At 44.8% G+C, this 27,211-nt stretch overlaps 1 protein-coding gene across 2 annotated transcripts in view; it reads left to right on the top strand.

Annotated features, from left to right (window-relative positions):
- MERTK (MER proto-oncogene, tyrosine kinase) overlaps positions 1–27,211 on the top strand; it is a 68,058-nt gene that overhangs the window by 7,671 nt on the left and 33,176 nt on the right. For both annotated transcript variants that reach the window (XM_088148422.1, XM_088148419.1), the window contains exons 4-8: positions 10,361–10,534; positions 16,701–16,787; positions 19,866–19,981; positions 25,983–26,166; positions 27,028–27,179. In XM_088148422.1, the coding sequence (XP_088004548.1) occupies positions 10,361–10,534; positions 16,701–16,787; positions 19,866–19,981; positions 25,983–26,166; positions 27,028–27,179 (713 nt within the window). The remainder of the gene's footprint in view (positions 1–10,360; positions 10,535–16,700; positions 16,788–19,865; positions 19,982–25,982; positions 26,167–27,027; positions 27,180–27,211) is intronic.

Raw genomic sequence — 27,211 nt, 5'->3', positions numbered from 1 at the left:
TGGTTTTCCCTGTAGCCTTTTTTACTGTCTCTTAGACAATATCGTTGCTTACATACTGGCCAAGAGAATGGAGATCAGTCTCTTCCCACTTCAGTGAGCAAGTAGTTAATACATTCGGTGTGATAGTTTGGATTATTCAGAGTACACTTCAGGCTCTCTTCTGATACAAACTTGGAAATCACTGGTTTGTTAGCTTAAAGTAACTTACCTCAGGCTGCAGGTGTGTTTACTGGCTGGGAATACTGGGAATTGTAGTTCCTAATGCACCAGTTTGAAGCTGTTGGAGAGCCTCAAACTGGACATCAGGGTATGGCATTTGATGATTTGCTCCCAATGGGGGGCAGGAAGATTTACCACCAATCCACGAACTTCCCACTTCAGATCTGCTATTGTAAGAAGCCGAGAGCTAGTACTTGATGCCTGATCCATGAGACTGTTGCCTTGAACCACAAGGCACCTGACTGTGACACATTTGGACTGAGTCAAAAAGGCTTTTGGGAATCACTGTGGCCCTGTTCCTTAATGCACAGTTTCCCATGTAAGTAGACTGGATTTAAGAGAACCCCCATGGCATGAAAACAGAATAGAGTATGGACTGCAATGTGAGCCAGAACAGCACCATGTAGAAAGAGCAGGTTAAAGGAGATCCTTGACAGACCATCAGATTGATCTTTATAATCACTTATGTTATCTATTAATTAAATAATTAAAAAGGCAAGGAGGAGATGGTCTAAAGTCATGCACAGCTTTCAGGTTTTGTACAGGATAAGTCCTATTTCAAATAGCTGTGGAAAGAAGGAATGCGAAAAGCAAGGGTGAAAGGGAAAGATATAAGCAACTGAATGCAGATTTCCAGAGAATAGCAAGGAGAGATAAGAAGGCTTTCTTAAATGAACAATGCAAAGAAATCGAGGAAAACAATAGAATGGGGAAGACTAGAGATCTCTTCAAGAAAATTGGAGATATGAAAGGAACATTTAGTGCAAAGATGGGCATGATAAAGGACAAAAAAGGCAGGGACCTAACAGAAGCAGAAGAGATTAAGAAGAGGTGGCAAGAATACACAGAAGAACTATATAAGAAAGATCTTAATGTCCCTGATGTCCACGCTGGTGTGATCACTGACCTTGAGCCAGACATCCTAGAGAGTGAAGTCAAGTGGGCCTTAGGAAGCATTGCTAACAACAAAGCTAGTGGAGATGACAGTATTTCAGCTGAGTTATTTAAAATACTAAAAGACGATGGTGTTAAAGTGCTGCACTCAATATGCCAGCAAGTTTGGAAAACGCAACAGTGGCCACGGGATTGGAAAAGGTCAGTTTATGTTCCAATTCCAAAGAAGGGCAATGCCAAAGAATGCTCAAACTATCGCACAATTGCACTCATTTCACATGCTAGCAAGGTTATGCTCAAGATCCTACAAGCTAGGCTTCAGCAATACATGAACCGAGAACTACCAGATGTACAAGCTGGGTTTCGAAGAGGCAGAGGAACTAGAGATCAAATTGCCAACATTTGCTGGATCATGGAGAAAGCACGAGAGTTCCAGAAAATATCTACTTGTGCTTCATTGACTATGCAAAAGGCTTCGATTGTGTGGATCACAACAAACTGTGGCAAATTCTTAAAGAGATGGGGGTACCAGACCATCTTACCTGTCTCCTGAGAAATCTGTATGCGGGTCAAGAAGCAACAGTTAGAACTGGTCATGGAACAACCGATTGGTTCAAAATAGGGAAAGGAGTATGACAAGGCTGTATACTGTTACCCTGCTTATTTAACCTATATGCAGAGTACATCATGAGAAATGCCAGGCTGGAAGAATCACAAGCCGGAATTAAGATTGCAGGGAGAATCATCAACAACCTCAGATATGCAGATGATACCACTCTAATGGCAGAAAGTGAAGAAGAACTAAAGAGCCTCTTGATGAGGGTGAAAGAGGAGAGTGCGAAAGCTGGCTTGAAACTCAACATTAAAAAAACTAAGATCATGGCATCTGGACCCATCAATTCCTGGCAAATAGAAGGGGTAGAAATGGAAGCAGTAACAGACTTCATTTATTTGGGCTCCAAGATCACCGCAGACGGAGACTGCAGCCATGAAATTAAAAGACGCTTGCTCCTTGGGAGGAAAGCTATGGCAAGCCTAGATAGCATATTAAAAAGCAGAGACGTCACCTTGCCGACAAAGATCTGCATAGTCAAAGCTATGGTTCTTCCGGTAGTAATGTATGGCTGTGAGAGCTGGACCATAAAGAAGGCTGAGCGCCGAAGAATTGATGCCTTTGAACTGTGGTGCTGGAGAAGACTCTTAAGAGTCCCCTGGACTGCTAGGAGGTCAAACCAGTCAATCTTAAAGGAAATCAACCCTGATTGCTCATTGGAAGGATCGATAATGAAGCTCAAGCTCAGATACTTTGGTCACCTAATGCGAAGAGAGATCACTTTGGAGAAGACCCTGATGCTGGGAAAGATTGAAGGCAAAAGAGAAGAGGATGGCAGAGGATGAGATGGTTAGATAGCATCACTGAAGCAATGAGCATGAAACTGAGCAAACTCAGGGAGGCAGTGAAGGACAGGAAGGCCTGGCGCAATATGGTTCATGGGGTCACGAAGAGTCGGACACGACTTAACGACTAAACAACAAGCAAGATTACTACTACATCTTGCTCAATTGTGTAAAGAAACGTGTTCTACACAATGAAGACCAGCAGAAGTTACTTTGAAAGTACTATTTTTAGGCTTATGTTTCAAGTGCTCCTATATGTTTTGGCTGGTGCACTTAAGTTTCTTGTAGGATAACCCCAGCGCGTTGTTGGTCACTGTGCTGAGTACCAGGAAACTTTCCTCACCCTGTTGTATGGTTGTCACACTGCAATATCACTTTTTAAAATAAGTTCACTGGTGGATTGCTGAAATCCATACCCTCATCCACAATGAATTGGTTCAGTGATCATTTATATGTATGTATGTATGTATTTCTAATGTGATTTTAAAAAATAATTTTTAAAAAATACCACAATGGAAGATTCCTCTATGACATATCAAAAGAAGCTACAGCCTCCTGGACTATTGCCTGTTTTAACATTGCATGCAGGGAAAGTAATGAAATTAATAAAAGGTTTTCTTAGGCATGCATTCCCAGTCACAGGGAGAGCAAGAAGGAGGAGGGACAGGCGTGTAAACTGTAGCAGGGAAATCATTCCATAGTAGCCTGCAGTCTGAACTGAATCCTCTTCAAGTTGTTGCCAAACTGACGCACTCCAGATAGATTTTTTTTTTTAAGCTGACTTAGCTTAAGCTGCTATGAGCACAGGACTGAACTGATTATGTGTTCCAAAATAAAAGCAAGTTTACTACTGTTTAAAATATTTTTATATGCCACAAATTCACTGACACAGCAGCCATCATCTTCTTTCATTTTTCTATTGTTTGAGATCTTGAGTATTCTGAGGATCAAACGTAATGGTTTGGATTGCTGATAATACTAAGTTGTCTTCTTCCGCATACGTCTTGTTCCACAAATATATACCCGAAGCTATGTAGTGAAGCTCCATGTGCCCCTTAAATCGTTTTTTGCTACCTCAGAATACCATCTGGTTGCACCACCATTTGGTACCAACAGCAGCATAATTTTTCTGCTATTTTAATAAAATAATATGAACATTTTAAGCATTTAAAATGATAACTTCTTGTACCTCCTCTACCCTCACCGAAAATGATCAGGTAAAAGAGCAGAAAAATGCAAGTCTCATCCACTTGCATTGTGTGGCCTTGCCCACTGCAACCCTCACCGCTGGAGAAAAAAAATGTAGCCAGTGTTTCTCAACCTCGGCAACTTTAAGTTGTGTGGACTTCAACTCCCAGAATTCTGGGAGTTGAAGTCCACACTGTGAGATTTGCCCCGTTCGACAGAGAAACTCTCGTGACACGTGTGGTTCACAAAGAAGGTTTACTCATGCGTAACGTAGTAGTCACAAGCAAAGCCAGGACTGGCTTGGTACAATTGCATCACTTGTTATATTCCCCCCTTCCCGCGCTTTTTTCCCGCCCCGCGATCACGTTGCAGCTGCGGATTATTGGCCCCCAATAATCCCCCTTGATTGTTCATGATGGCAGGATCGGTCAGGGTCCATTGTCCTTGATTGCCAGTCCCCCTCCGGCTGGGTTGGTTCCTCCCCGTTACGTGCAAGCCCGTGGGTTCTGTGCTGCGTTGCGATCTTGTTTCGCTGCCCTGCGGCCCCGTTCCTTGCATGCTCGCGCCGTTATCAGTTCATAGTTAAAAGCTTCCGCTGCGGTTTTCCTGTTTAGCTGGCCGCAGGTGGCTCGTTAATTAGCGGCGCTTTCGGTTCCTCTTTTCCCCGCTAGCTACCGCCGGTGGATTCCGCGTGGTCTGGCTGCGAGCTTCCCTGCAACCCCGTGCTTCCCTGAAGCCTCGTGCTGACCGAACCTGACATGCCGCCCCCCTGACGACAACTCCCCCCCCTCGGTCCTATTTCGGCTTCCCGGGGTATTTACTGTAAAAGTCCCGCACTAGGTCCGGCGCCCTTATGTGGGTTTTACTCACCCATTCGCTGTGGGACTTGGGGAAATGTTTCCATTGCACTAGGAGCTGGGTCTGCCCCTTGTGCCTCCGGGCGTCCAGTATCCGGTTGATTTCGAAATGCTGCTCCCCCCCGACCATGATGGGTGGTGGTACTCCCTCCGCCTTGTGCCAGGCGTTCCCCGGCTGGTGCAACTTTAGCAGGCTGCAATGGAACACCGGGTGGATCTTCCCGAGGCTTTTCGGGAGCGTCAGCCTGACGGTCACCGGATTGATGACCTCCGAAATGGGGAACGGCCCCACAAACCTCGGGCTGAGTTTTTTCGATGCCTGGTGCGTCTTTAGGTTTTTGGTTGACAGATACACCTGGTCCCCCACTTTCCACTTTTCCTCGGGGAGCCTCTTGCGGTCCGCGTGCTTCTTGTAGTCGGCTTTGGCTCTTTGCAATGCCGCGTGCGCCGCTCGCCGGGTCTCGTCGATTTGGGCGAACCAGGCGTCCAGGGAGTTGATCTGGGATTCCGGCTGAGGCAGCTCCGGCATGGGGACGAAATCTCTCCCGGTGGCTACTTTGAACGGAGAGAACCCGGTGCTCTTGTGGACGGCGTTGTTGTATGCCACCTCCGCGAATGGTAGTAGCTCTGCCCAATCGTCCTGTTGGTGCCCCACGTAGCAGCGCAGGTACTGTTCGAGCCCCCCGTTCAGGCGTTCCGTGGCTCCGTCCGTCTGCGGGTGCGCCGCGGAGGATAGGGCTTGTTTCGTCCCCACCCGCTTCAGGAACTCCCGCCAGAACCGCGCGATGAAGTTGCCGCCCCGATCGCTGACGATACGTCGAGGTGCGCCGTGGAGTCGGTAGACATGTTGCACGAACAGTCTCGCCAGCCCCTCGGCCGTGGGGACTCGCCGGCACGCTACAAAGTGCGCTTGTTTGGAGAATAAGTCCGTGACCACCCAAATGGCGGTCTTCCCTTTACTCTCCGGGAGCTCCACTATGAAGTCCATGGCGACCTCTTGCCAAGGGCCGTCGGGTTCCGCTACCGGCTGGAGTAGGCCTCTAGGTTTGCCTTTGGCTCCTTTCGCCGTTGCGCACACCGGGCAACCCCCCGAGTACGCCTCCACGTCCTTCCGGAGCGTGGGCCACCAAAACTGCCGTCGGATTAAGTGGAGTGTCTTTACGAAGCCGTAATGCCCCGCGCTCCGGCTGTCGTGGGCTCTCTCCATGACCTCCCGTCGGCAACCCTCGGGCACGTACAGCTTTCCTTCGTGCCACCACAACCCCTCTTGGCCGGTTAGCGCCTCTCAGTTCTGCTTGAGCCAATCGTCCCGCTCCGCCGCCTCCGCGAACCCTTGCCTTACTTCAGACGCCGCGTCCCGTCGCTCCCCCTTGGTCTGGCTTCGGGTCACCGCTTTTGCAGCCAGCCTGCTGGCGGGGATGACGGAGTCCACGATCTCCTCCCGTAGGCTGGCGTGTTGGGGCATGCGAGACAGTCCATCCGCTAAGAAGTTGCGCTTCCCGGGGATGTGTTTCAGTGTGAACCTGAACCTCCCGAAGTATTGGGACCACCGCGCCTGTTTGGGGGATAGCTTACGCGGGGTCTTCAGGGCCTCGAGGTTCTTATGGTCCGTCCACACCTCGAACGGTTCAGTTGCCCCCTCCAGTAGATGCCTCCACGTGGCCAGCGCCCACTTGACCGCGTACGCCTCTTTCTCCCACACCATCCACCTCCTCTCCGTCTCGGTGAATTTGCGGGAGGCGTAGGCGCACGGGTGGATGGCCCCCTCCGGGCTGGGTTGGAGCAGGACTGCTCCCGTTGCCACGTCTGATGCATCCACTTGGATTATAAACCGCCGGTCTGGGTCGGGATGGCGCAGGATCGGCTCCGCGGTGAATCGCTGTTTTAGTTCCTCAAACGCCCCCTGGCATTCTGCAGTCCACGCGAGTGCCATGCTGGGCTTGGGGGGTTTCCCAGTGCCCTTGGTTTTTAGCAGGTCGGTTAGGGGAAGGGCGATTTGGGCGAAGTTCGGGATGAACTGACGATAGAAGTTCGCAAACCCTAGGAAGCTTTGGAGTTGCCTCCGGGTTCGCGGCGCTTCCCAGCCCAGGACATCCCTTACTTTCGCCGGGTCCATCTCAATTCCCCGGCTGGATATTCGGTAGCCGAGGTAGTCTAGTTGCTCTCGATGGAACTCGCATTTCGAGAGCTTTGCGTACAGCTGTGCCTTCAGCAGTCTCTGGAGCACCGTGCGCACCAGGCTCACGTGCTCCGCCAGGGTCTCGGTGTAGATGAGGATGTCGTCCAGGTAGACCAGGACGCCCCGGTAGAGTAGGTCGTGCAGCACCTCATTTATTAGCTGCATAAATACCCCCGGGGCCCCTTTTAATCCGAACGGCATCACGGAAAGCTGGTAGCTTCCGAGCGGGGTGTTGAACGCCGTCTTCCACTCATCTTTTGCACGGATCCTAACTCTGAAGTAGGCTTCGCGCAAGTCCAGTTTTGTGAACACCCTCCCCTTCGACAGATGCGACATCAAGTCCTTCATCAGGGGGAGGGGGTATTTGTACTCCGTGCTGATTGCGTTCAGCCCCCGGTAGTCTACGCACATACGGAGCGAGCCGTCCTTCTTCTCCCGGAATAACACCGGGGCCGCTAATGGTGACTTCGCGGGTTGGATGAATCCCCGCGCTAGGTTCTTGTCTATGAACTCGCGCAGGGCCCCCATCTCCCTCCTCGACAGGGAGTACATTTTCGGCTTAAGCAGGGTCGCTCCTGGCTCTAGCTCGATGGCGCAATCACTGGGCCGGTGTGGTGGGAGTTGGTCGGACTCCTTTTCCCCGAACGCTGCCGCCAGGTCTCGATACTGCCTCGGGATTCCGCCGCCCGTCGGGGGTTCCCCGGGTCCGGCTCCTCGCTTTGCGGTCGCCTCGCCAGTCGCCGCTGCCTCCCCTCGCCTCGGGATCGTGGCGGGTCTCCGGGGTCCCGGCGCTGCTGCTGCTGCTGTTGCTGCCCGGGTCTCGGGCCCCATCTGCTCTCGCCCCGTCTCCCGGTGTCCCGGACCCTCCGCTTGTCCGCCGGTGGTTGCGGCTGCCTCCGTCTCCACGGCTCGGTCCCCTCTGCTCTCGCCCCTCGCCGGTCTGTCGACCCCGAACCGCACTGCCTCCGCCGTCCAGTCAACCCGTGGGTTCCGCCGCCGCAGCCACGCCAAGCCGAGTACCACCGCGTAGTCGGCCACCGGGACCACCACGAACCTCAGTTCTTCCCGGTGACTCCCGATCGTCATCTGGACCGGCTCGGTGTAATACTGAGCTGGCCCCCCCCCTGCCAGCGTGCCATCTAACTGGCTGAATGAAATGGGCTCCCGGAGGCGCCTCAGCTGTAGCCCGAGCCCCGAGACCACCGCTGGGTGCATCAAGCAGTGGGTACAGCCCGAGTCCAGTAGCGCCCGTAGCTGCGCCTCCCCTCCGGATCTCACCCCCCGGACGTGTATCCTCACCCGGACAGTGGGCAGTCCTCGTCTCTTATTGGGTCCGCGCGCCTCGACTCCCCTGCTCGCACTGGGACGCCGTTCAGTGCGAGCGCGCCTCGTTTCCCGCCGGCTCCGAGTCCTCTCCGGAGGATGCTGTCTCCGGGGTCGACCACCCCCCGCGTTCTTTCTCGGTCACCGCCGCCACTGCCCCCTTCCGCGGTCGGTCGCCGGTCCTTTTCCCGTTCGCACGCGGGGTTTTGACTTCGGGCCGTGGTGGGGCGCCTTCCCGCTCCGTCGGGCACTGCGCCGCTCGGTGGCCTCTGCCTCCGCATCGGAAGCACAGATTCGGGGCTCTGGTCGCCTCTCGCCTCCCGGTGGACTGCCGTCGACCGCTCCGTCTCTCCTCGGGGGTCCTCTCCCTCGGCCGGTCCCTCGTCTGGTCCCGTCGTCTTGTGCTCTGTTGGATCTGCCGCCACGCCGATTCCGCCGTTCCGGCCAGCCAGATCCAATCCTTCACTGTGGACGGGTCGTCCCGCCCCAGTGCCCGTTCCAGGATCTCTGGGTTGAGTCCCCTCTTAAAATACTTCACCTTCAGGGACTCCGGCCAGTCCGCGAGCTTCTCGGCCAACCTCCGGAACTCCAGGGCATATTCCGATACCGATTTGCCCCGCTGTCTGAACTGTAGGATGTCGTCCTCCGCCCGCTTGGCGCTCAGTGTGTCCTCGAATCTGTCCCGGAGCGCCTGCATGAAGTCCGGGAAACTCCGTAGTTCCGCCGCGTTGGCATCGTACAGCCCGATCACCCAGCTGGCTGCTTGGCCATCTAGCAGCTCGGCCACGTAGGATACCCTGTCCTCGTCTCTAGCGAATAGGTGACCACCCCTCTGCATGAACCCCCTGACGTGCGTCAGAAAGTGCGGCAGCTGTTCGGGGTCCCCTGAGAACTTCCCAGTGATACCTCGAAGTCTCAGGGCGTCTGCCGCCCGTTGGTCCTCCGACCGGGGCGCCGTGGGTGGTGCCGGCGGGGGTGTCGGACCGCCCCCCCGTCGCTCGCCTCCTCGTTCACCGCCGGTGGCCCCACTCTCTGTAGTAGGGTCTGGAGCATCGCCTCCACGGCGTCTAGGCGTCGCTCGACTCTCTCCTCTAGTCGGGCGAATTCCTCGCTCCACTCACGGTTCCGGAACCCCGAACCCCGGGTCATCGTAACGCCTGAATCGTCTGGTCCTTGGTTCACGCCCATCGACCACCGCTCGGATGGAGTGCGCCCGGCCCTGGCCGCTGCCCCGTCGCTCCCGGGCGGCTCCGACCGCCCTTCCGCGAGCCTGGATCCCTCGCGCTCCAGCTGACCCACGGATTCCTCGTCGCTGGTCATGCCTGTATTGAGAAAGAAAACGCTCCTCGGTGGTACCGGGTAGCGCTGACGGTGAGTCCTGGCTTTATGTGAGATTTGCCCCGTTCGACAGAGAAACTCTCGTGACATGTGTGGTTCACAAAGAAGGTTTACTCATGCGTAACGTAGTAGTCACAAGCAAAGCCAGGACTGGCTTGGTACAATTGCATCACTTGTTATATTCCCCCCTTCCCGCGCTTTTTTCCCGCCCCGCGATCACGTTGCAGCTGCGGATTATTGGCCCCCAATAATCCCCCTTGATTGTTCATGATGGCAGGATCGGTCAGGGTCCATTGTCCTTGATTGCCAGTCCCCCTCCGGCTGGGTTGGTTCCTCCCCGTTACGTGCAAGCCCGTGGGTTCTGTGCTGCGTTGCGATCTTGTTTCGCTGCCCTGCGGCCCCGTTCCTTGCATGCTCGCGCCGTTATCAGTTCATAGTTAAAAGCTTCCGCTGCGGTTTTCCTGTTTAGCTGGCCGCAGGTGGCTCGTTAATTAGCGGCGCTTTCGGTTCCTCTTTTCCCCGCTAGCTACCGCCGGTGGATTCCGCGTGGTCTGGCTGCGAGCTTCCCTGCAACCCCATGCTTCCCTGAAGCCTCGTGCTGACCGAACCTGACACACACAACTTAAAGTTGCCGAGGTTGAGAAACACTGAACCCTTGTATTTGTCTCTTGACCACATTAAGGTTGCCTATCTCTGCTCCGAGGCTGGAGAGCTATTAAATATGGATTCACAATCTCAAGTTCAAGACCTCTGAATGACACTGCAGTGAGGAATGCTACTGGGTGTAAAAATCATTATTAGTCCAGGCTTTCCAATCCAAGGAACTCCAGATGTTATGGCTTACAACTCCTGTCACCCTCAGTCCCATGATGGAGAGATGATCATGGGTTGGAGAGGCCACTATAGTTCTGCATGTCTCTTGTTTTCAACTTCCTAGTAGTGCTTTTACTTCTGTTGCATGCAGGACTGCCACATTTCATTAAGCAGCCCCAGGGGCTGAATGTTACCCGAAACGAACCATTCAATCTCATGTGTCATGCTGTGGGGCCCCCTGAGCCTGTTGAGATTCGCTGGCATTGGAACAGCAGCCAAATCCCCAAGAAAACTGACCATTCTCCATCTGTGCTGACCATGCCAGGTAAGTTAAATCCATTTGTCCTGACACAAATCTAGCATGAATGATTTGCTATTCCGCATTGGAACAGGGGAACGTTAAATATAACTGAAGTGTGTAATTGATCATATAGTTGAATCCTGGACATTCTGGCTTGCTTTTATAAAAAGGAAAAATTAATGATATATTTATTTTAAAGGGTTTAGCTCAAATGGAATAAAAGAATTTTAAACCTTTTTTTTTTCACCTACTGCTTTATGGGACGATTTATTGACAGAAAACACTGTGTCTGTGTGTGTGTGAGAGAGAGAGTATACACACATGCATGCAGTTAGATATTTTACATGAAGATGATCCTAGATTTAATTAGTGATGTCTCATAGTAAAAAGACAAGTAGGATATTTACTATTGTGTCAGATTAAAGAGTTGTTTTAAGATGGAGGGCTGTACAAATGTTGTCAATAAATCAATCAACCAAGCCTTTAGGCTTTAATAGTTGAATCCCTTAGTAGATAACATACTTTAAAATAACTAGTGATGCTACTACTAACAGAGTGGGCATTAGTAGATTGATATTTAACCTCACCATTTGCCATGCCACTTCAGTGTTTGACATAATTTGTACCTTGTATCTATTAAAGATGCATTTAAGAGAGAGCCAGTACAGAGTGCTGGTTCAGGTATTGGACCTGGAGATCTGTTCAAATCTATTCTCAGCTCTGGAAACTCAGTGATTTTGGGTCAGTAAGCCTGACAGGATTGTTATTGTGGAGTAAAATGAAGGGAGAACTCCATGTAAAACAGTGAGAGTTCCTGGAAAAAAGGCAGAATATAAATCTAAGAAAGAAACAATAAACATATATTGTGTGAAATGATCTTAGAACCCTAAAAAAACACACCTTCAAGCTGAGTTGTCAGTAACTGGAGGAACTGGGAAATGTGTAGTTCCATACTTGAGGTTCCTCAGGGCTATTGCTAAAAGCTTTTATGTGGAGTTTGAGGTATTTTTAAATAATTTCAGAGAATCATACAATTTCCTTGGTTTGGCGGATTCTTTTAAAGGGTGTTATCCTTCCAAGTGGTTTTCTGATTTTTTTTAACCAAAACCTTTGTGAAAGTTGTTTCAGTATTACATAATGTACTAAGCATTTCCTCAGCCAACCAATTTTTTTTTAAAAAAATTAGTTTCTTAATAAATTATTACCTGATTCAAAGGTTGGACAGGCACCAGGGATTGCCTTTGTAGGGTTTCTTCAGAAGATGGATATTGTAATTAATTTAATGCCATGTCTAATACTTACTTAAATGTCAGTAATTTTAAATGAAGTATAATATACATACATACAGTGCATATACATATATATGTGTAATGCAATGTATTTGTGGAAAATGCAGTCTACAGATACCTTAGTTATACTAAATTCTCTCTTCCACATATGAAAGTCTAAGTTATTACATGGCTATACATTTGTTTGTATTTCCTGAAATGATACTTATGGGTTATGCCAACCTTTGAAAGCTATATTCAGTCTGCGGTCAGGGAGGGAAGAAAAACACGGTCATGCTATCAGCTCTGCTGAGAGGCCAACCATTTTTATTTCTTCCTCTTCTCGAACCATCAATATTGTTTTAGGAATTTTGCAGTCAGTCCCTTTTTTTCCATTGTGTGTTTTAAGTTGTAAATCTCAGTCAGAGCCTGATATATGTCACTCATATAAGTTTCATTTTGGGATGAAGAATAAGCTAAATGTCTTCATAGAAATATTTATATTAATCATGTCATTAATAATCAGCTCATTGACCCCAATCATAATGACCAATCCTTGGAGCTGACAAAAATTGAAAACCAACAACTCTGGGAAAAACCACAGATTTTTCACCATGGTATAAGGTAATGGAGGACAGGATTCTTCAAATGATAGCTAGCTCACCAACACTGATCTTTCCGTGCAATGGGCTAGCAGGTACATTTTGGGGATATCCAGTTTTTTCAGGGATACTCATTATTTCCTGCTCTCCAGCCTTAGAAAATCTCAGTCCTTGTTTTGTCCCCATTTGTTCATTGTTAGCATATACTGTACAATGCATGCAAATAGATTTTACTCACTTCCCTCCGTCTCTAGCCATCACACTGCCTACTGAAATAAGAAATGTTGCTAAAGACATTCCAAAGCTGAGAGTACATATTGTTGAAGTTGCATATTTGGAGTTCCTAACATAAGTTTACATGCCTGTATTTGTTGTGCTGAAATTATGTGTTATTGTATGAATTTAATATCATAATTATGGCACATAATTACAATTTAAAATGTTGTAAGATCAGCCACAAGGCTCCTTGATATGAATTGAGTGTGGTTGGTTCTTCTCAACCTAAATCATTCTATAGAAAAACAAAAAAATCATTTTATAAAAGCAAAAATGTGTTAGAGGTCTCATCAAATCTAAGAAAGCAGAAGTATTCAGCAACAGTATGAAGGACTATCAATATCTGGGCTGCAAAGATCTGGATAATCCTTAGATGATATCAAAGAGCTGAGTTTTCTGTGATTTGTAGTTGCCATCTAGAGCTCATATGGGGGTTTTCAGCCCAGATATAGTAGCCCTGCAATAAGGCTCATTCTAGATGTTGGTTGAAAAAGCCTTGGTGGTTCTGTCATCAACTACAGCTAAGCTAAAATGGGGGTTGATGCATGAGTAAATGCTTTCATTACTAAAACCCAGAAAATAGTTCCCTCCCTTTATGTGATTTTCATGAGCGAGGTTACAAACTGGGACATGGTTTTTCACTATCTTAGTCCTATGAAAAGGCTGGTTCTTCTTCCTTGGAGAAATTCCCTAGAAATTATGAAATGGCCTGATCATCTCAACACTGAACTTGTTGGGGACTAAAGAGGGGGAATGGAGAGCTTTATCCTTCCTTTGGGTGGTCACTTGGATTTTTTTTTGCTGAGCATGTAGACCTCTGTGCCATTTCTTGTCACTACAGGCTATCAGGCGTGTGCCTGAGTAGAAGGCTGCTGCCCTGCCAGATTTTGTGTTCCAAAGAAACACGCCTAAAATAGTTTATGCAGCACTTGCATTTTTGCCCTTTTCAATTACTATGAGCATAGAGTTCTGATAATGTGGAAGTTATCTTAGGAAGACACTGATAAATAGTTGGGTAGTTTATTAAAATATATGGTCATAGACCAAACACACAATAAAAAAAAAATACATAACACAGATGTTTGTTAAAAGCTTGTCCCTAACATATTTTGGCAAAACTTACAGAACAGTGTTTCCTTACCTTGGACTCCAAAGGTAGTTGGAGTACAACTGTGAGCACCCCTGTCCATTGAATAACTTAAGTTATGAAAGTTGAAGTCCAGCAACATCTGGTAACCCAAGGTTGGGAACCACTGTAGTAGTCTTAAAACAGCACGATATTTTTAAAACTGCTGTTTAAGAATGGCATTTCTTTTAAGGAAGTTGTTATGTGAAAAACCCAGTCCTCCCGTAGTCGACAGATAGCTTTTTTCACCCATCAACCAGGGTGAACATGCCTGGCATTTCCCACCAGTGCAAAACCACAGGATAGATAGTACTAAGAGCTGCTGCTGTGTAGTTTCCATTTATTTCAGTGAGGCAGGAATATTATAATGTGCCAGCAAAGTAAATAGAAGAGGAGGACAATGACTCAGGGTAAGTCACATGGTTTCTGCTAAGGAAAAGATGTAGTCCAGAAAAAAGATAAGAGGTGGGAAAGTAGCCACAAAGCAGAGCTGTCTGCAGCAGGGTTTCTGCTGCTCTGTTTTTGTTTGTCAGTTACCTGTGCACACCTTTTGAGAAACTAAGAGATTCAGGGACAGATTAGCACAAGCATGGTGGATTTAATTCTGATCAGGCCACAGGTTGGTTGGTTTCTTTTACAAATGATAATACAGGTAGTTCTCAGGTTACGACCAGTGACTTCATCCAGTGACCATTCAAACTTACGACTATACTGAATGAAGGGGATTTATGACCAGTCTGCAAAGTTGCAGTCACGGTGTCCCTGAAGTCATGTGATCACAATTCGGGCACTTGACAACTGGCTCACAATGATGATGGTTGCAGTGTCCCACAGTCATGTGATTGCCATTTGCAACCTTCCCTGCCAGCTTCCCACAAAGTCAATGGGGAAGCTGGCAGGAGGTCACAACTCACTCCTGCCACTTTTTCACTCATCCAAGACACCCACCCAGCCGCCCATACTCCATAGCGCCTACCCACAGCACCTGCCTGCCTGACTGCAGCACCCACCTGCCCTTGGTACCCACCCACCTGCCCGCATTCTGTAGAGCCTGCCCATGGCACCTGTGCACCCGCCTGCACTCCATAGCACACTCTTGCAGCACCCGCCCACCCCCCTGCACTCTGTAGTACCCTCCTGCGGCACCCGCCTACTGCTCCACACTCCGTAGTGCCTGCCCGCAGCACCCACTTGCACTCTGTAGCCCCTGCCCATGGCCCCCACTCACAGCAACCATGCACCCAACTGTGTTCTATAGCTCCTGCTCGCGATACTCACTGGCCCACCCATAACTCACCTGCAGCTCTTACCCACCAGCCTCCTTGTCTGGAACTCCCGCCTTTTCCCACGTTGCAGTCACATGAGGTCCTCACTTAACAACCCATGCGTTCCTGGGATTACGATGGCAACTGGGACTGCCGGGATTGCTGTCGCTAAATGATGCAGTCACATGACATTGTGCTTTACGACCGCATCACTTAGCGATGGAAATCCCAGTCCCAATTGCTGTAGTAACCCAAGAACTACCTGTAAAACCAAAGCCAGCCAGCTGGGTGACCTTGGGCCAGTCACTCTCTCTCAGCTCTAGGAAGAAGGCCAGGGCAAACCACTTCCAAAATCTTGCCAAGGAAACTGCTCTCGCCAGGAGTCAACATTAATTCGAAAGAAAAAAACCCAAAACCAAAACAAGAAATATTAATGCTGCAGTAAAGATAGAGGCTGATTTGTTGTTCTTTTGTTTGTGGTGCAATTGGCAGCTTAATCTCCCAAATGTGGTAACCCAAAGCAAAGTGTAAGACATTGTGTGACCATAACCGGCAACTGATAGCGGGTTGTCAGGGGTCTTTCCTAGCTCTGTCTGGATCTACAAGGTTTTGAACCCAAAACCTTTTGTACGCAAGGCATTGCCCTCTTTCTGAGCAGTAATTCTGGGAAAAAGCAGGGATTATTTTGTTGTTGTTGTTGTTGTTGTTCAATATAATTGGAGATCTATGGTTTTAGACTGAACAGACAAGAAGGAGAATGATATTTGGGATGAAAAAGGTACACCTGGAAAACCTAGATTGTCCCCCATTAGATCATCCTTGGGTTAAAATATACTTCAGCAGTTACATTGTATGAAAACATACTCTGTGCCTTGATTGTTACATATATACACAGAGCCTACAACTGTACTTTAATTCATGACACAAGTAAAACTGTTGTAATTTTTCAGAGCGCAACTGTAGCCCAGTTCTGAGTAACCTTCTGACAACTGAGAAGCATGCTGTAGTTCCAACTGAGTGGTAAACAGCCACCTAAGAGAGGCAGGGCTGGAATGTCAAAGGTCAAGTTTTGGCAGTTGGGAAAGTGTTTGTGTGGTTTTAATACATTTAGTATATTAATTATTAACCTCAACACACAAATCTCTTCTTGTCAAAAACTAGCAGGAAAACTGCACTTCTGTTTCTCACCAGTTTGCTGCTGAAATTTCTGTGGTTCAAAAAAGGTTCATGGCATTGTGTGCACAACGGGTCAGCTATCTCTGTTGCGTAGGTTTCTTTTTGAACTCTTCAGTACAATTGGGCTGCTGAACTTGACATTGCTGTTGTGGCCCAGAGCTGTAGAACAAGGCATTAAAATAGCTCTGTCAAAGAATTCAGATACATTTTTGGTAAAGGAAAGTCTCTCTTTTTAAAAAAGCAAAAAACCCAAAGAAGTCAGGCGTTCCCATAAATGCTGCTCTTGTGGTCAGAAAAATGCTGTACTTCAAGAGAGATTTGCTCAAAATGTAAAATAACACTTGGAAGTTTATTCATGGTCTTTGTTCAGGAAAGAAGCCAGGCTAAGTCTTAAATTATTTCACTGTGTGCCATTATCATGTTTTCCCACTTTGCTGCATTCTCAGTTTGTATGTTTATTTTAATTTGGATTTGCAGGTATTAATGAAACCGCTGTTTTCCACTGTGAAGCTCATAACAAGAAAGGATTAGCAACATCGTCTGAAGCCCGAATCAATATAAAGGGTCAGTCTTATGTGTGAGATGATCTTTATTATTCTAGTTAAAGTCTTGTTAATACACATTTTGGAAAGACCAAGTTGCATTTCTTCCTGAGTTCAACTATGGTCCATCACTCCTAACCATACTTGTTTCATAATTAAGTATTTAAAACACCTTTTAAATTTATATCTATCTTCCAATGTTTTGATGGGGAAGGGAGACATGTGTATTTTCTGTGAGGGGGGTTCTGTAAGTGTGGGAACAGTACTGAAAAAGCCTTGTCTCCTTAAATGCTTTGCATTTCCCTAGGGAATGCCCTCTACCTGAAAGGCACAAGTCAAACTCAGGAAGTACAGAAGAAGTCAGTAAATACTAGCAGTGGATTCATGAAATGTGTTAAGCTGGCAAGTGGTTTGTGGCTTAGTTTATTGCGTGAATTAATCCTAGACCAGCTTTTCCTGAAATGTTGCCTTTCAGATGCATTGGAAAAAGAAAGCATGGCTGTTGAATAAGTGGCTGGAAAACCTTAGATGAATGTTTGATGTTGCAAGAATTGGTTGCAGGCCTACTTGTTGGATTATATTTCCCAGTTAGATTTTATTCTTCCTCAGTACTATATACTTGCTGGGTGAGCCACACTGAAGTTTTGCCTGGATGTTCAGTGATACTGTTAGGAGCATGAATGAGTACATAGACTTGGCTGGTTGAGAAAGACTCTGGATATTAAATGAATTGATTTAGTCTAGCCTCCTCTGACCTAGTATACTGTACTCTGGATGAGTTGGGCCTCTAACTCCCAAAATTCCTAACCAGCGGGCCTAGATGCTAAGAATTTTGTAGCCCTAAAATATGACAAAAAGGTGATAGGTTGGAGAAGGCTAAGATAGATATTTTCCAAATTTAATTGGCCAAAAGTGGATGAAAGTAGATCATCCCACTCCAGGTCCTAATTCCAACACTACACAGGAGACAGTCCCTTTTTTCTTTGCTGCATCATTAAGATGCACTCAGATTTGTTACAGTAGACTAAACAGATTTCTTTTCCCTTTATTTCTCCATCTTCTATCTTAATAAAGGTTAAGAAATAACTTGATCTTACGGTAAATTGTTCTTTTTGGACATATTAGTGTATAAATTCTATTTTGCTATGCAAATAGCAGCATGTACTTTGTAAGCCGCCCAGTGTGTGTGAGTTGGGTGGACATGCAAATGTTCTAAATAAATAAATAAATAATTCATTATGCTGTGATTCCCAAAATAATCCATCCTAATGGGTTTTTTTCTGTTATTTCTTTCTGATTTATTTTGCAAGCCTGTACCAATACCATTAAAAAACTGATAAAATCACCAGAAGGTGTTAATGCAATAATGTTGAGTCCTATGCATGTCTGTGCAGAAGCGACTTCCATGGAATTAAGTGGAACTTAACCAAGAATCTATGATCTTGTAAACCTGTTAGCCTCTTCCTCTTCCTCTTCCCTTCCTCCTCCCCGTCCCCCTCCCCCTCCTCCTTTTTGCCTGAACCAACCCTCCCAACCCCTTGTCCTACAAATGCATCAGGACTTCAGCTATACTAGTTGGGAATTTTGGGACTGTAATCCTGCTATCAGGAAGGCATCATTTTGGGAATGGTTTATCTGAAGGATAAATGGCAAACTATTTGAACTCTGTGACTAGCTAATAAGCATTCCATTTTCTTTCAGTGTTTGCTTTATAAGGAGCCACTTTTGGCTTGGAAAGAACAGCTTTCATGATTTTACTTGTTAAGCCTGGCTTTTCTGGCCTTCTCCGGAAAGTAACAAAAATGTAAAAAAAAAAACACCAGGTTGTGAGATATTCAATATCAATGTGTGACAGTGTAATAGTTGGCTTGGTGGACTCTCAGAATGCCTTATTTGATCTAGTCATATAGAAGAGATCTTCAGTTTACAACCCTACTCTGCTAATCAGGAGGAAACCTGATTAAACTCAGAATAGCTTTCTTTTCAGTAGACCTGTACAGGACTGCACTGTTCAATATTTGTTTTAATTTTTTAGTTGGATGGTTTCTCCTGCTCACCACAGGAGAAAAGTCTAAGATAAAAATCAAAGCCCCAGGTAGGGGCACAGTTCAGATTTGGTGCTCAAACAGTGGTGTGAACTTCCCATTTTTTCCTGCCTGGGCTATCTGGTAGGGTTGCTGGAGTAGCTTTCTTAAACCTGGTTCTCATCAGATGTGTTGCGCATTATAATTCCCATCATCCCCAGATAGCATGAGGGTTATAGTCTAAGACAACTGGGAAGTGCTTGCTTGGGAAAGGCTGGGCTAGGATGTTGCATTTTTGTCTGATAAGCTTAGGTTCAGATTCTCACAAAGCTTACTATATAAGTTTGGGCATTCAGCCAAACCCACCTCACATGTTTGTTGTAAAATAACAGTGAATGAGAAAGCTGTATTCATCACCTTGAGCTCCTTGAAGAAAAGCCAGGAGAAAAATAAATGTATAGTAAAATAGTATTGTCAGCCAATTTGGTGTAGTGGTTAAGGCATCAGGCTAGGAACCAGGAGTCAGTGAGTTCTAGTCTTGCCTTAGGCATAAAGCCTGGCGGGTGACCTTGGGCCAGTTACTCTCCCTCAGCCCTAGGAAGCAGGCAATGGCAAACCACCCCCCAAATCTTGCCAAGAAAACTGCAGGGACTTGTCCAGACAGTCACTAGGAGTCAAAGGCACCAAAAGGGAGGGAGGGAGGGAGGGAGGGAGGGAGGGAGGAAGGAAGGAAGGAAGGAAGGAAGGAAGGAAGGAAGGAAGGAAGGAAGGAAGGAAGGAAGGAAGGAAGGAAGGAAGGAAGGAAGGAAGGAAGGAAGGAAGATTACAATTTGCAAAGGTACAGTAAATACTTTGATAAGAAATTAAGATCTTCTGAACACAATAAGCTTTCAAATAAAGCTGTTAAGTTGGCAAATATCCATCCCAATGGCTCCAAAACACAATTTGGACAAGCTGACAACTTAGCTTGCCTCAGTCTCATTTCTTTTTCCCCTGTACAGTCCTACTGATTTTGCACTGTGTTTAAAATGTCTTTCAGTGTCATGTTTCTGAGTATGTTTTTGTTTCTAACGCAGGAATTCCATCCCCACCTATGAAGGTGCAGATGCTGACTGCAAGGGCCCACACAGTGGTGGTATCCTGGGTCCCAGGGTTTGATGGTTATTCACCTTTCAGCTTCTGCAGTGTTTGGGTAAATAGCAAATTGTATTTAACATTTTTGTAGTGCTTTTTTACAGGATGTTTTGTATAATACTTAGTAGCAAGGCTGTAGAATAAAGGATGGGTGAGGTGCTGATTCCCCTGAGTGCATGACTGAACTTTGGGATTGTGCTCTTCTTTTTGCTAACCCACCCTCCCGATCCCACCATCCCCAGTCGGTGAAACCAGTGGCTATATTGTTTTGGAATGGTGCAAGTTGTGAACCAGTGAGAAAGAAGGTGGGGAAGGTTGTTTTAAAGCCTAAAACCCCCAATTTGATAGCTGCCTTTTCTCATAAGGAAGCTTGAAAATAATAAGTTATGAAAAAAGGAAAATGTTCCCTTTTGTCATGTGTTGTTGCCAGCGTGGCTTGCCTTGGGGCAAAGAGTGATCTTAATACCCTGAATGGGAAGAAAAAGCCTCAGTCACACCTTAGGAAGCAGAGGTGATCCCGTTCAGAGGGGAAGAGAAACTTTGCCTGCACAGAGCTGGGAGTCCTATACTTGACCAATCCTTTCTGTTTCTCCAGGATGGTGCATCTATTGTAGACAGAAGTCCTTGAGCAGAGGAACAAAAGTGCTCCCAACTCCATTTCTTTATGCTTCCATAATCAATAGTTCATAATGTTTGTAAAACATTAACACTTGGTTACGTTAAAAACCTGTTAAAATATGTTTTAAGACTTGGCAAATGTCAGCAACTCCTCATCCTGAAGGTTTGAGATAAACATGAATAATGACGACAACAACATCATCAACAATAACAAAATCTTAGCAAAAAGAATGAAATTCCCTGACAGGCTTACTTCTCTTATCCTTTCTGTCAAATGGAGATGACTTCATTTGTCTGCTTCTGCTTGCAGAAGGGAATGGGAGAAAGTGCCTTTATTATGTATACCGCCAATCTGTAGAACTGCCCCCAAACCCAGAACTATCTCTTGAATATGGTGGAAGATTCTGCTAGGTGTAGTGGCTCTGGGACACAGGAGGTAGGCTTAAGGAGAAATGAAGAAATTGTGGAAAATTCTAGCAGGGGCATTTTCTGTGCCTCCATGTTTTAGGGAGTGCTTGACAAGATATGACCACGTCCAGCTCTTTGCTCCTGTTGCATACTACAGTACCTATTTGCTTGCCTCTTCTTTGTCATCCACTCAGCACCATTCCGCAAAGTGTGTGAGAGAGGACAAGTATATAGTGACACCCCCCCCCAATGAAATGTGGGCCTTCAAATGTTGGCCTTGAATCATATCTACCCTAAAGAGTCCATGCAGATTTATAGATGTGGGTTCCACTGAAAATCACAGCTGAAGCCATGAAAGTCAAGCAGCTGTCATAATCCTGATCCATCTCTCTTAGATCCAGTCTACTTGCAGTGAGCATTTTAATAGGATGCTGGATGTCAACATTCATGCAGTCTCTATATTTCTTTGGAACTGTGCCCCATTCTAACTCAGGAGATCAATTTTCCTTCTTTCCCTTTAAATGCTTTGGCTTGTTGCCAGAATCCGTATTTACCACATTGTCTGTGAGGGCACGTTGTATATGCTGGCTTTGGAATGCCATGCCTTTTTTCCACTGCTATTGTGTTTATTAGGCCGGTTTTAACTGCATTCCACATTCTGACTGATTGCTGGAACGTTTGCTGCATAAGCTCCTCAGCAAATGAATTAGTGACCTTTTTGAACATGTATCCATTTTGCTTTTGTATTCTGTCCCACAGGATTCCTCTAATCAGCAAGGAAAAAAACCATAGAAATAATCAAACGTTGCGTAAAGTTAGGCAGTGGCCACCTAACATTTAAATATCTCACAGCATTGCTGCATACATTTTTGTTTTCAGTCCAGCCATATCGGATGAAGAACTGTGTAAATGTTCTGTGTAAATGAGTGCTGACCAATCATTTTCATTTCTAAAATTCTAAGAAATTTTCTTCTTTTTTCTTTTCTCTTGGCTTCTCTGAAACTTCTGGCTTCACAGTAACTTTTCCTAGGTATGACATTCTTGGAGCTGAGGACTGCCAGCCTTTGCGCAGTTAACTCCTTGAATTCCATTGACTTCTGGAGGATTTAGCCTAATTGTAGATTGCACAGGACTGCAGCCATAGAGTTAGGTTCAGACTTAATTCTACTGTAGTGCAGCAGACCCATAGAAATTAATTCCATAATTTCACTGGGCCTACTGTCAGGATGACCTAGTCTGTCTATAGTTCATGAATGGTTAAGAAGGAAGATATTGCTTATATATTTTGCCTGAAAGGAAGCAATAAGAAGAGCAACTCTGAAAATGTAAAAACACTATAGCTATGTATTTGTTACTATTCTAACCTCTCCCTGCCCTTATAGGGCTGTGCCGGGAGATACCCTTACTTTTACAACATCTATTTGGGTTGAGGATGGTGAGAGGGAATGACTGTCCAGGGTCACCCAGCACAGCAGAGGTATTTATGGAGATTAGAATCCAAACTCTGGTTGTGATCCATCCAACCTTCTAGCTTTTACACTGCAATAGTGGTAATATTTGGCAAACCGCATTCCCTAGCATACTCAGAAATTACTAGCTTTTAGAGAAGACGATTTTGTGCACCGTGTGGCAAAGAACAACAGTGGTTACCTATATAGAATCTAATTAGACTAGGAATTGAGTCTTATGTCCTAACATTCAAGTTACCTTGGGGGTTTGGTTACACATATTTACAAGTAATATGTAACTGAGTCTTTAACTCCGGATGCATCCTTTTGGAATTGGAATTGGGTTTTCCTTTTGGGACTCATCTGATGACATTTGCTGTGTTTTAAAAGAATTTTATTTCTGTATATAATTTTTATAAAAAAAGTTTTCCCACAGAGTTAAAACAATACAAACTTTAAGTTAAAGATAAGAGAAATGAAGAAAAGTAATAGCAAAGGGAAAAAGAAATATAGAAAAAGAAGGAGAAAAGGAGGAGAAAGAAAGAAAGAAAGAAAGAAAAAGAAAGAAAGAAAGAAAGAAAGAAAGAAAGAAAGAAAGAAAGAAAGAAAGAAAGAAGGAAGGAAGGAAGGAAGGAAGGAAGGAAGGAAGGAAGGAAGGAAGGAAGGAAAGAAAGAAAGAAAGAAAGAAAGAAAGAAAGAAAGAAAGAAAGAAAGAAAGAAAGAAAGAAAGAAAGAAAGAAAGAAAGAAGCGGCTTCCAGTCTTCTTAACAGCAGTTATAAGTACATTTATATTTTACCGTCTCTCTCTAAGATTATATCAAAGTTTCCTTCTTTCCATAATCTACCCTTTCTAATCATCAGTTCATTTTTTTCTTTTTTCAGCAAAAAGTCCATAAGGGGTTGCCAGTCACTAATAAATGTATCTTTCTCTAAACAAACAAGTTAATTTTGCCATTTCTGCTAAATCCGTCATCTTCACCAACCATTCCTCCATTGTGGGTATTTCAGAATCTTTCAGTTTTTGCCCAGCTGTGTTTTAAAAGAATTGAGAGTCTTGAGCTTTTTGACAAGATGATAACAGGTTTTTTTCCATAGTATTCAGCATATCTTTGAGTCTCTTTTATGTTAATTGAATTAGCATAAATTAAAAATGGGAAAGAGGCATCTTTAAAAATGGAAAGTATATTCCAGACAAGGTAGATTTTTTAAAAAATATTTCTTTTATGATTATTGTGATTGAGAGAGGTGCATTAAGGTTAGCTTAATTTTTTACCACCAGAAAAGACAGTGGCAAATAGAAAATAAACCAATACTTCCTAAAATGTGCAGTCATAATGTATGACTAATGTTTATTAAAATACTATGCATTGAGAGTCAGCTATTGCTGGGTATACTAAACTAGTGAATTCAATCCCTAACTTCTTCCAATATAGCTGAGAAAGACTTATCTGAAAGCCTGAATTGCTGCTGACCAGTTGGATTAGCAGTCTAATCCACTATATTGTAAGATGGCTTCCCCTGTCTCCTGGGTTATCAGCTGAGCAGTATCTCCAACCTCTTGACATTGGTTATGTTGTAGGAAGTGAAATCTAAAACCTCTGGAGGTTTACTGCAATTGAATAGGTTGGACTGGAGCCTTAAGACCATTGCTCCTTATTCCTTTTGTGATTGTTTCTTGACAAATGGAAAACCCCAGAGAGGTTTTATATGCAAAATAAAGATTGCATATAAACAGAAAGCCAAAGTCCTGAAAAAATGCAAGGGTGCAGAGTCACTTCCGCATAGCAAGTTTGGAGTCTTCACCCTTTGAGATCATACTATGGTTTTAAATAATTGTTTCATGCTGCCAAGGAAATGTCTTTCCTTGTCAAAAGCCAGGCAGCATCAGGATTTCCTGAAGCTTGATTCATCCCATAGAAAGGTCAGGGCAAACGTTTTACCTCTTCTTTCAGTACAGACATCTTTTCCTTTTAGCACCTAAATGAAACCTAAGGAAAGCGCTCCTGGCAAATTTACGGGCAAGTGAACTTGGGTTGTCAGTTTCCTACAATACAGGCACAAAGTCCATTTAAGCCATCCTCACTATTTTTTAACCATTCTGAATAAGCAGCTTTTAGGGACCATAATAGCGGGTGGAAAATGCCTTTCTTTTCCGGATGATGTCATGTTGATGGTATTCATAACTGCATTCTTACTGAGGCTCTGGAAATAGAGTTTAAAAAAATCAGCATCGTTCTAAATGTTCATATTCTGTATTAACTATTACATGCATAAATGAAAACTGTAGGAATAGATTTATGACCCAGAAAGTATCAAACTTCCAAAGTTAATCTGTTTTTAAATCAGTATATGTGAGACACTCAAAGACTGGGCTAAAATTACTGAAATGTCATGTTTTAAAAGATATCATGCTTTGGTTACTATGCTTAAATCAAATAGCCTCTCCCACCTCTGTTTTAGTATGTGGGGGACATTAAAAGCCAGAGATGTATTTATGACTCTTATAAATGAAACAATCCAAAAAAATAGGAACAGCTGGTTATAATTACCCCTCCATTCATTTGCCAAAGCATCTTGTAGCATTATTGAATGTTTATTATGCTTTTCTTTACAGAAGGTACAATAGTATTTAATGCTATTATTTATTGAATGCTGCAAAGGCTGAAATGAGACTGAACTGAAACGATGCTTGTTTTTGTGCATGCTTAAATGCATGTGTGTGTGTGTGTGTGTGTGTGTGTGTGTGTATGCCAGTGTTTCTCAACCGTGCTGGCTGGGGAATTCTGGGAGTTGAAGTCCACACATCTTAAAGTTGCCAAGGTTGAGAAACACTGGGGTATGCTAAGGAGTGGGATTGGGAACCCTGTGAAATGTATCATTCCCTGAGACATTGAAAAGCTGATAAAATGGGGCAAAGCTGTTTTCCACTGCAAGTGGGAGTATAAGGCAGTGCCATCCTTTTGTTCTCTGATGACATCACACAGTCAAATCTGGTTGGCTAAACAGTGATATTACCTTGCCTCACTGGCTACGTTATCCCTGATGGCCTTGATGTGTAGCCTGAGACAAGGGCTTCCTTCACAATCTAATTCTATAAAACCAATTGCCAAAACCTGCAACAGAATAGAGTAAAATAGCAAGTTAAAGGCAATGAGTTTTGTGGGAGTCATAGTCAGAGACCATGAATATATGAACATTTGGGCCACTTAGAACTCTTACTAAAAAAAACAAAAATCTGGTCATAAACTCAATCCCACACGAGTCTCTTTGACTTTAGTTCTCATCAACTTTTGCAAAAAATAAGCAACGCTTATGTTAACAGCATTGCTTTCAGCTACTAGCTAACTTCTACATAACAGCAGCACTCCAGATAGGGCCAGGTCATTCTTTAATCCATACAATGCTCATCATGGAGGAATACCATTTGCTGCTCTTAATCATCAAAATGCTTTCTGTCAACCCTGGCAAAGAAGGACCTCTCAGTCATCTTCTTCAATCTGAAAATTAAGCATGAATATTGACAGACATACTTTCAGGGGCATTCCTTCATTAACCATCTTTGCTTAACATTTTTTTTAAAACCAGGTGAAGGATGTTGCTGTACCAAATAACACTTCTATGATGATTTTTAACACTTCTGTGCCACCGCATCAGTATCATATTCAGAATCTATCAGCCATGAAGGATTATAACATCAGTGTTTCTTGTATGAATGAAGTAGGTTGGTCTAGCTTCAGCCCCTGGATTATGGCCAGTACAACTGAAGGAGGTAAGAATGATGAACAATGTAGCATGACAGTGGTGGGTAGAGGGATGGAAAGCCAGTCTCCAGATTTGCTGCAGGTCAGCTAAAGTTTCTGATGCTTTATGGTTTAGCAATATGTCCTTTCCTTCCTTAAATTTGTCTACTGAAATCAAGAAAGGTAGGGGCAAACAAGAATAAATGTGTGTGAAATGAGATAGATGCATGCTCTGATACAAACAAATCCCTGGGCTGATTGAATGCTCAGAGGCAGTGTCCCATAGATCAATATATGCCTTCCTAAGCCACAATTTTACATCTGACTACAGTTGGTGGTTCATGCCAGTGACATCACTGGCAATGAGTAATGAGCCTCTCCTATTCCCATGCCTGTGCCATTTTGTTAATGTATGACTATCTGTACAGTGTATCATGCAAGCAGCATATATAACTCTTTAAAAACATTTTCTAAAATAAAAAGCACTAATAAGACTATGGACTCAGGAAGATAATGATCTGCAAGTAATTATCTTGTCATTCACTGGCTTTTCCTCTTTGAATGATATATACTCCATTCCCCCAGATCTTTAGTACAAATCATTCTTAATCTAAATATATGTTATGATTCTGCTATTATTCATAGAGCTATAATTTAGGGAGGAATGAACATATGGAAAGGGACATGGGAAAATGCCTTCTTTGTAAAGGTAACCTGCTAAAATTTGAACTCTTGTCATTCCCAACCAGGATGTCATTCCCCACATCCAGAGAACCAAGCCAGTAAAGATGGTTTTTGTTTCTGTTGTTTGTTTGTTTGTTTGTTTTCTTCCTGTTTCCACCCAAAAGATTAGTCAGTCATTTTGTTTGTATCTGTATTCTGTTCTTAAGCTCCATCTGCTCCCCCTTTGAATGTCACAATCTCTATCAATGAATCCAGTTCTTCTGTAATAATCATGTGGATAAAGCCCCCTGATTCACAGATGAATGGTGAACTTCAGAGCTACACGATCTCTCATGTATGGCAGACCTCAGAACTATCTGTAAGTATGAATTAACATGTAAATCCAAAAGA

The sequence above is a fragment of the Python bivittatus genome, unplaced genomic scaffold, assembly GCF_059951505.1.
Source record: "Python bivittatus isolate LINGU-HERP-01145 unplaced genomic scaffold, Pbiv_v1 ctg000020_np1212, whole genome shotgun sequence".
Classification (NCBI taxonomy): Eukaryota; Metazoa; Chordata; class Lepidosauria; order Squamata; family Pythonidae; genus Python; species Python bivittatus.
The sequence above is the reverse complement of the archived record's forward strand: the minus strand, read 5'-3'. Positions and strand labels throughout refer to the sequence as shown.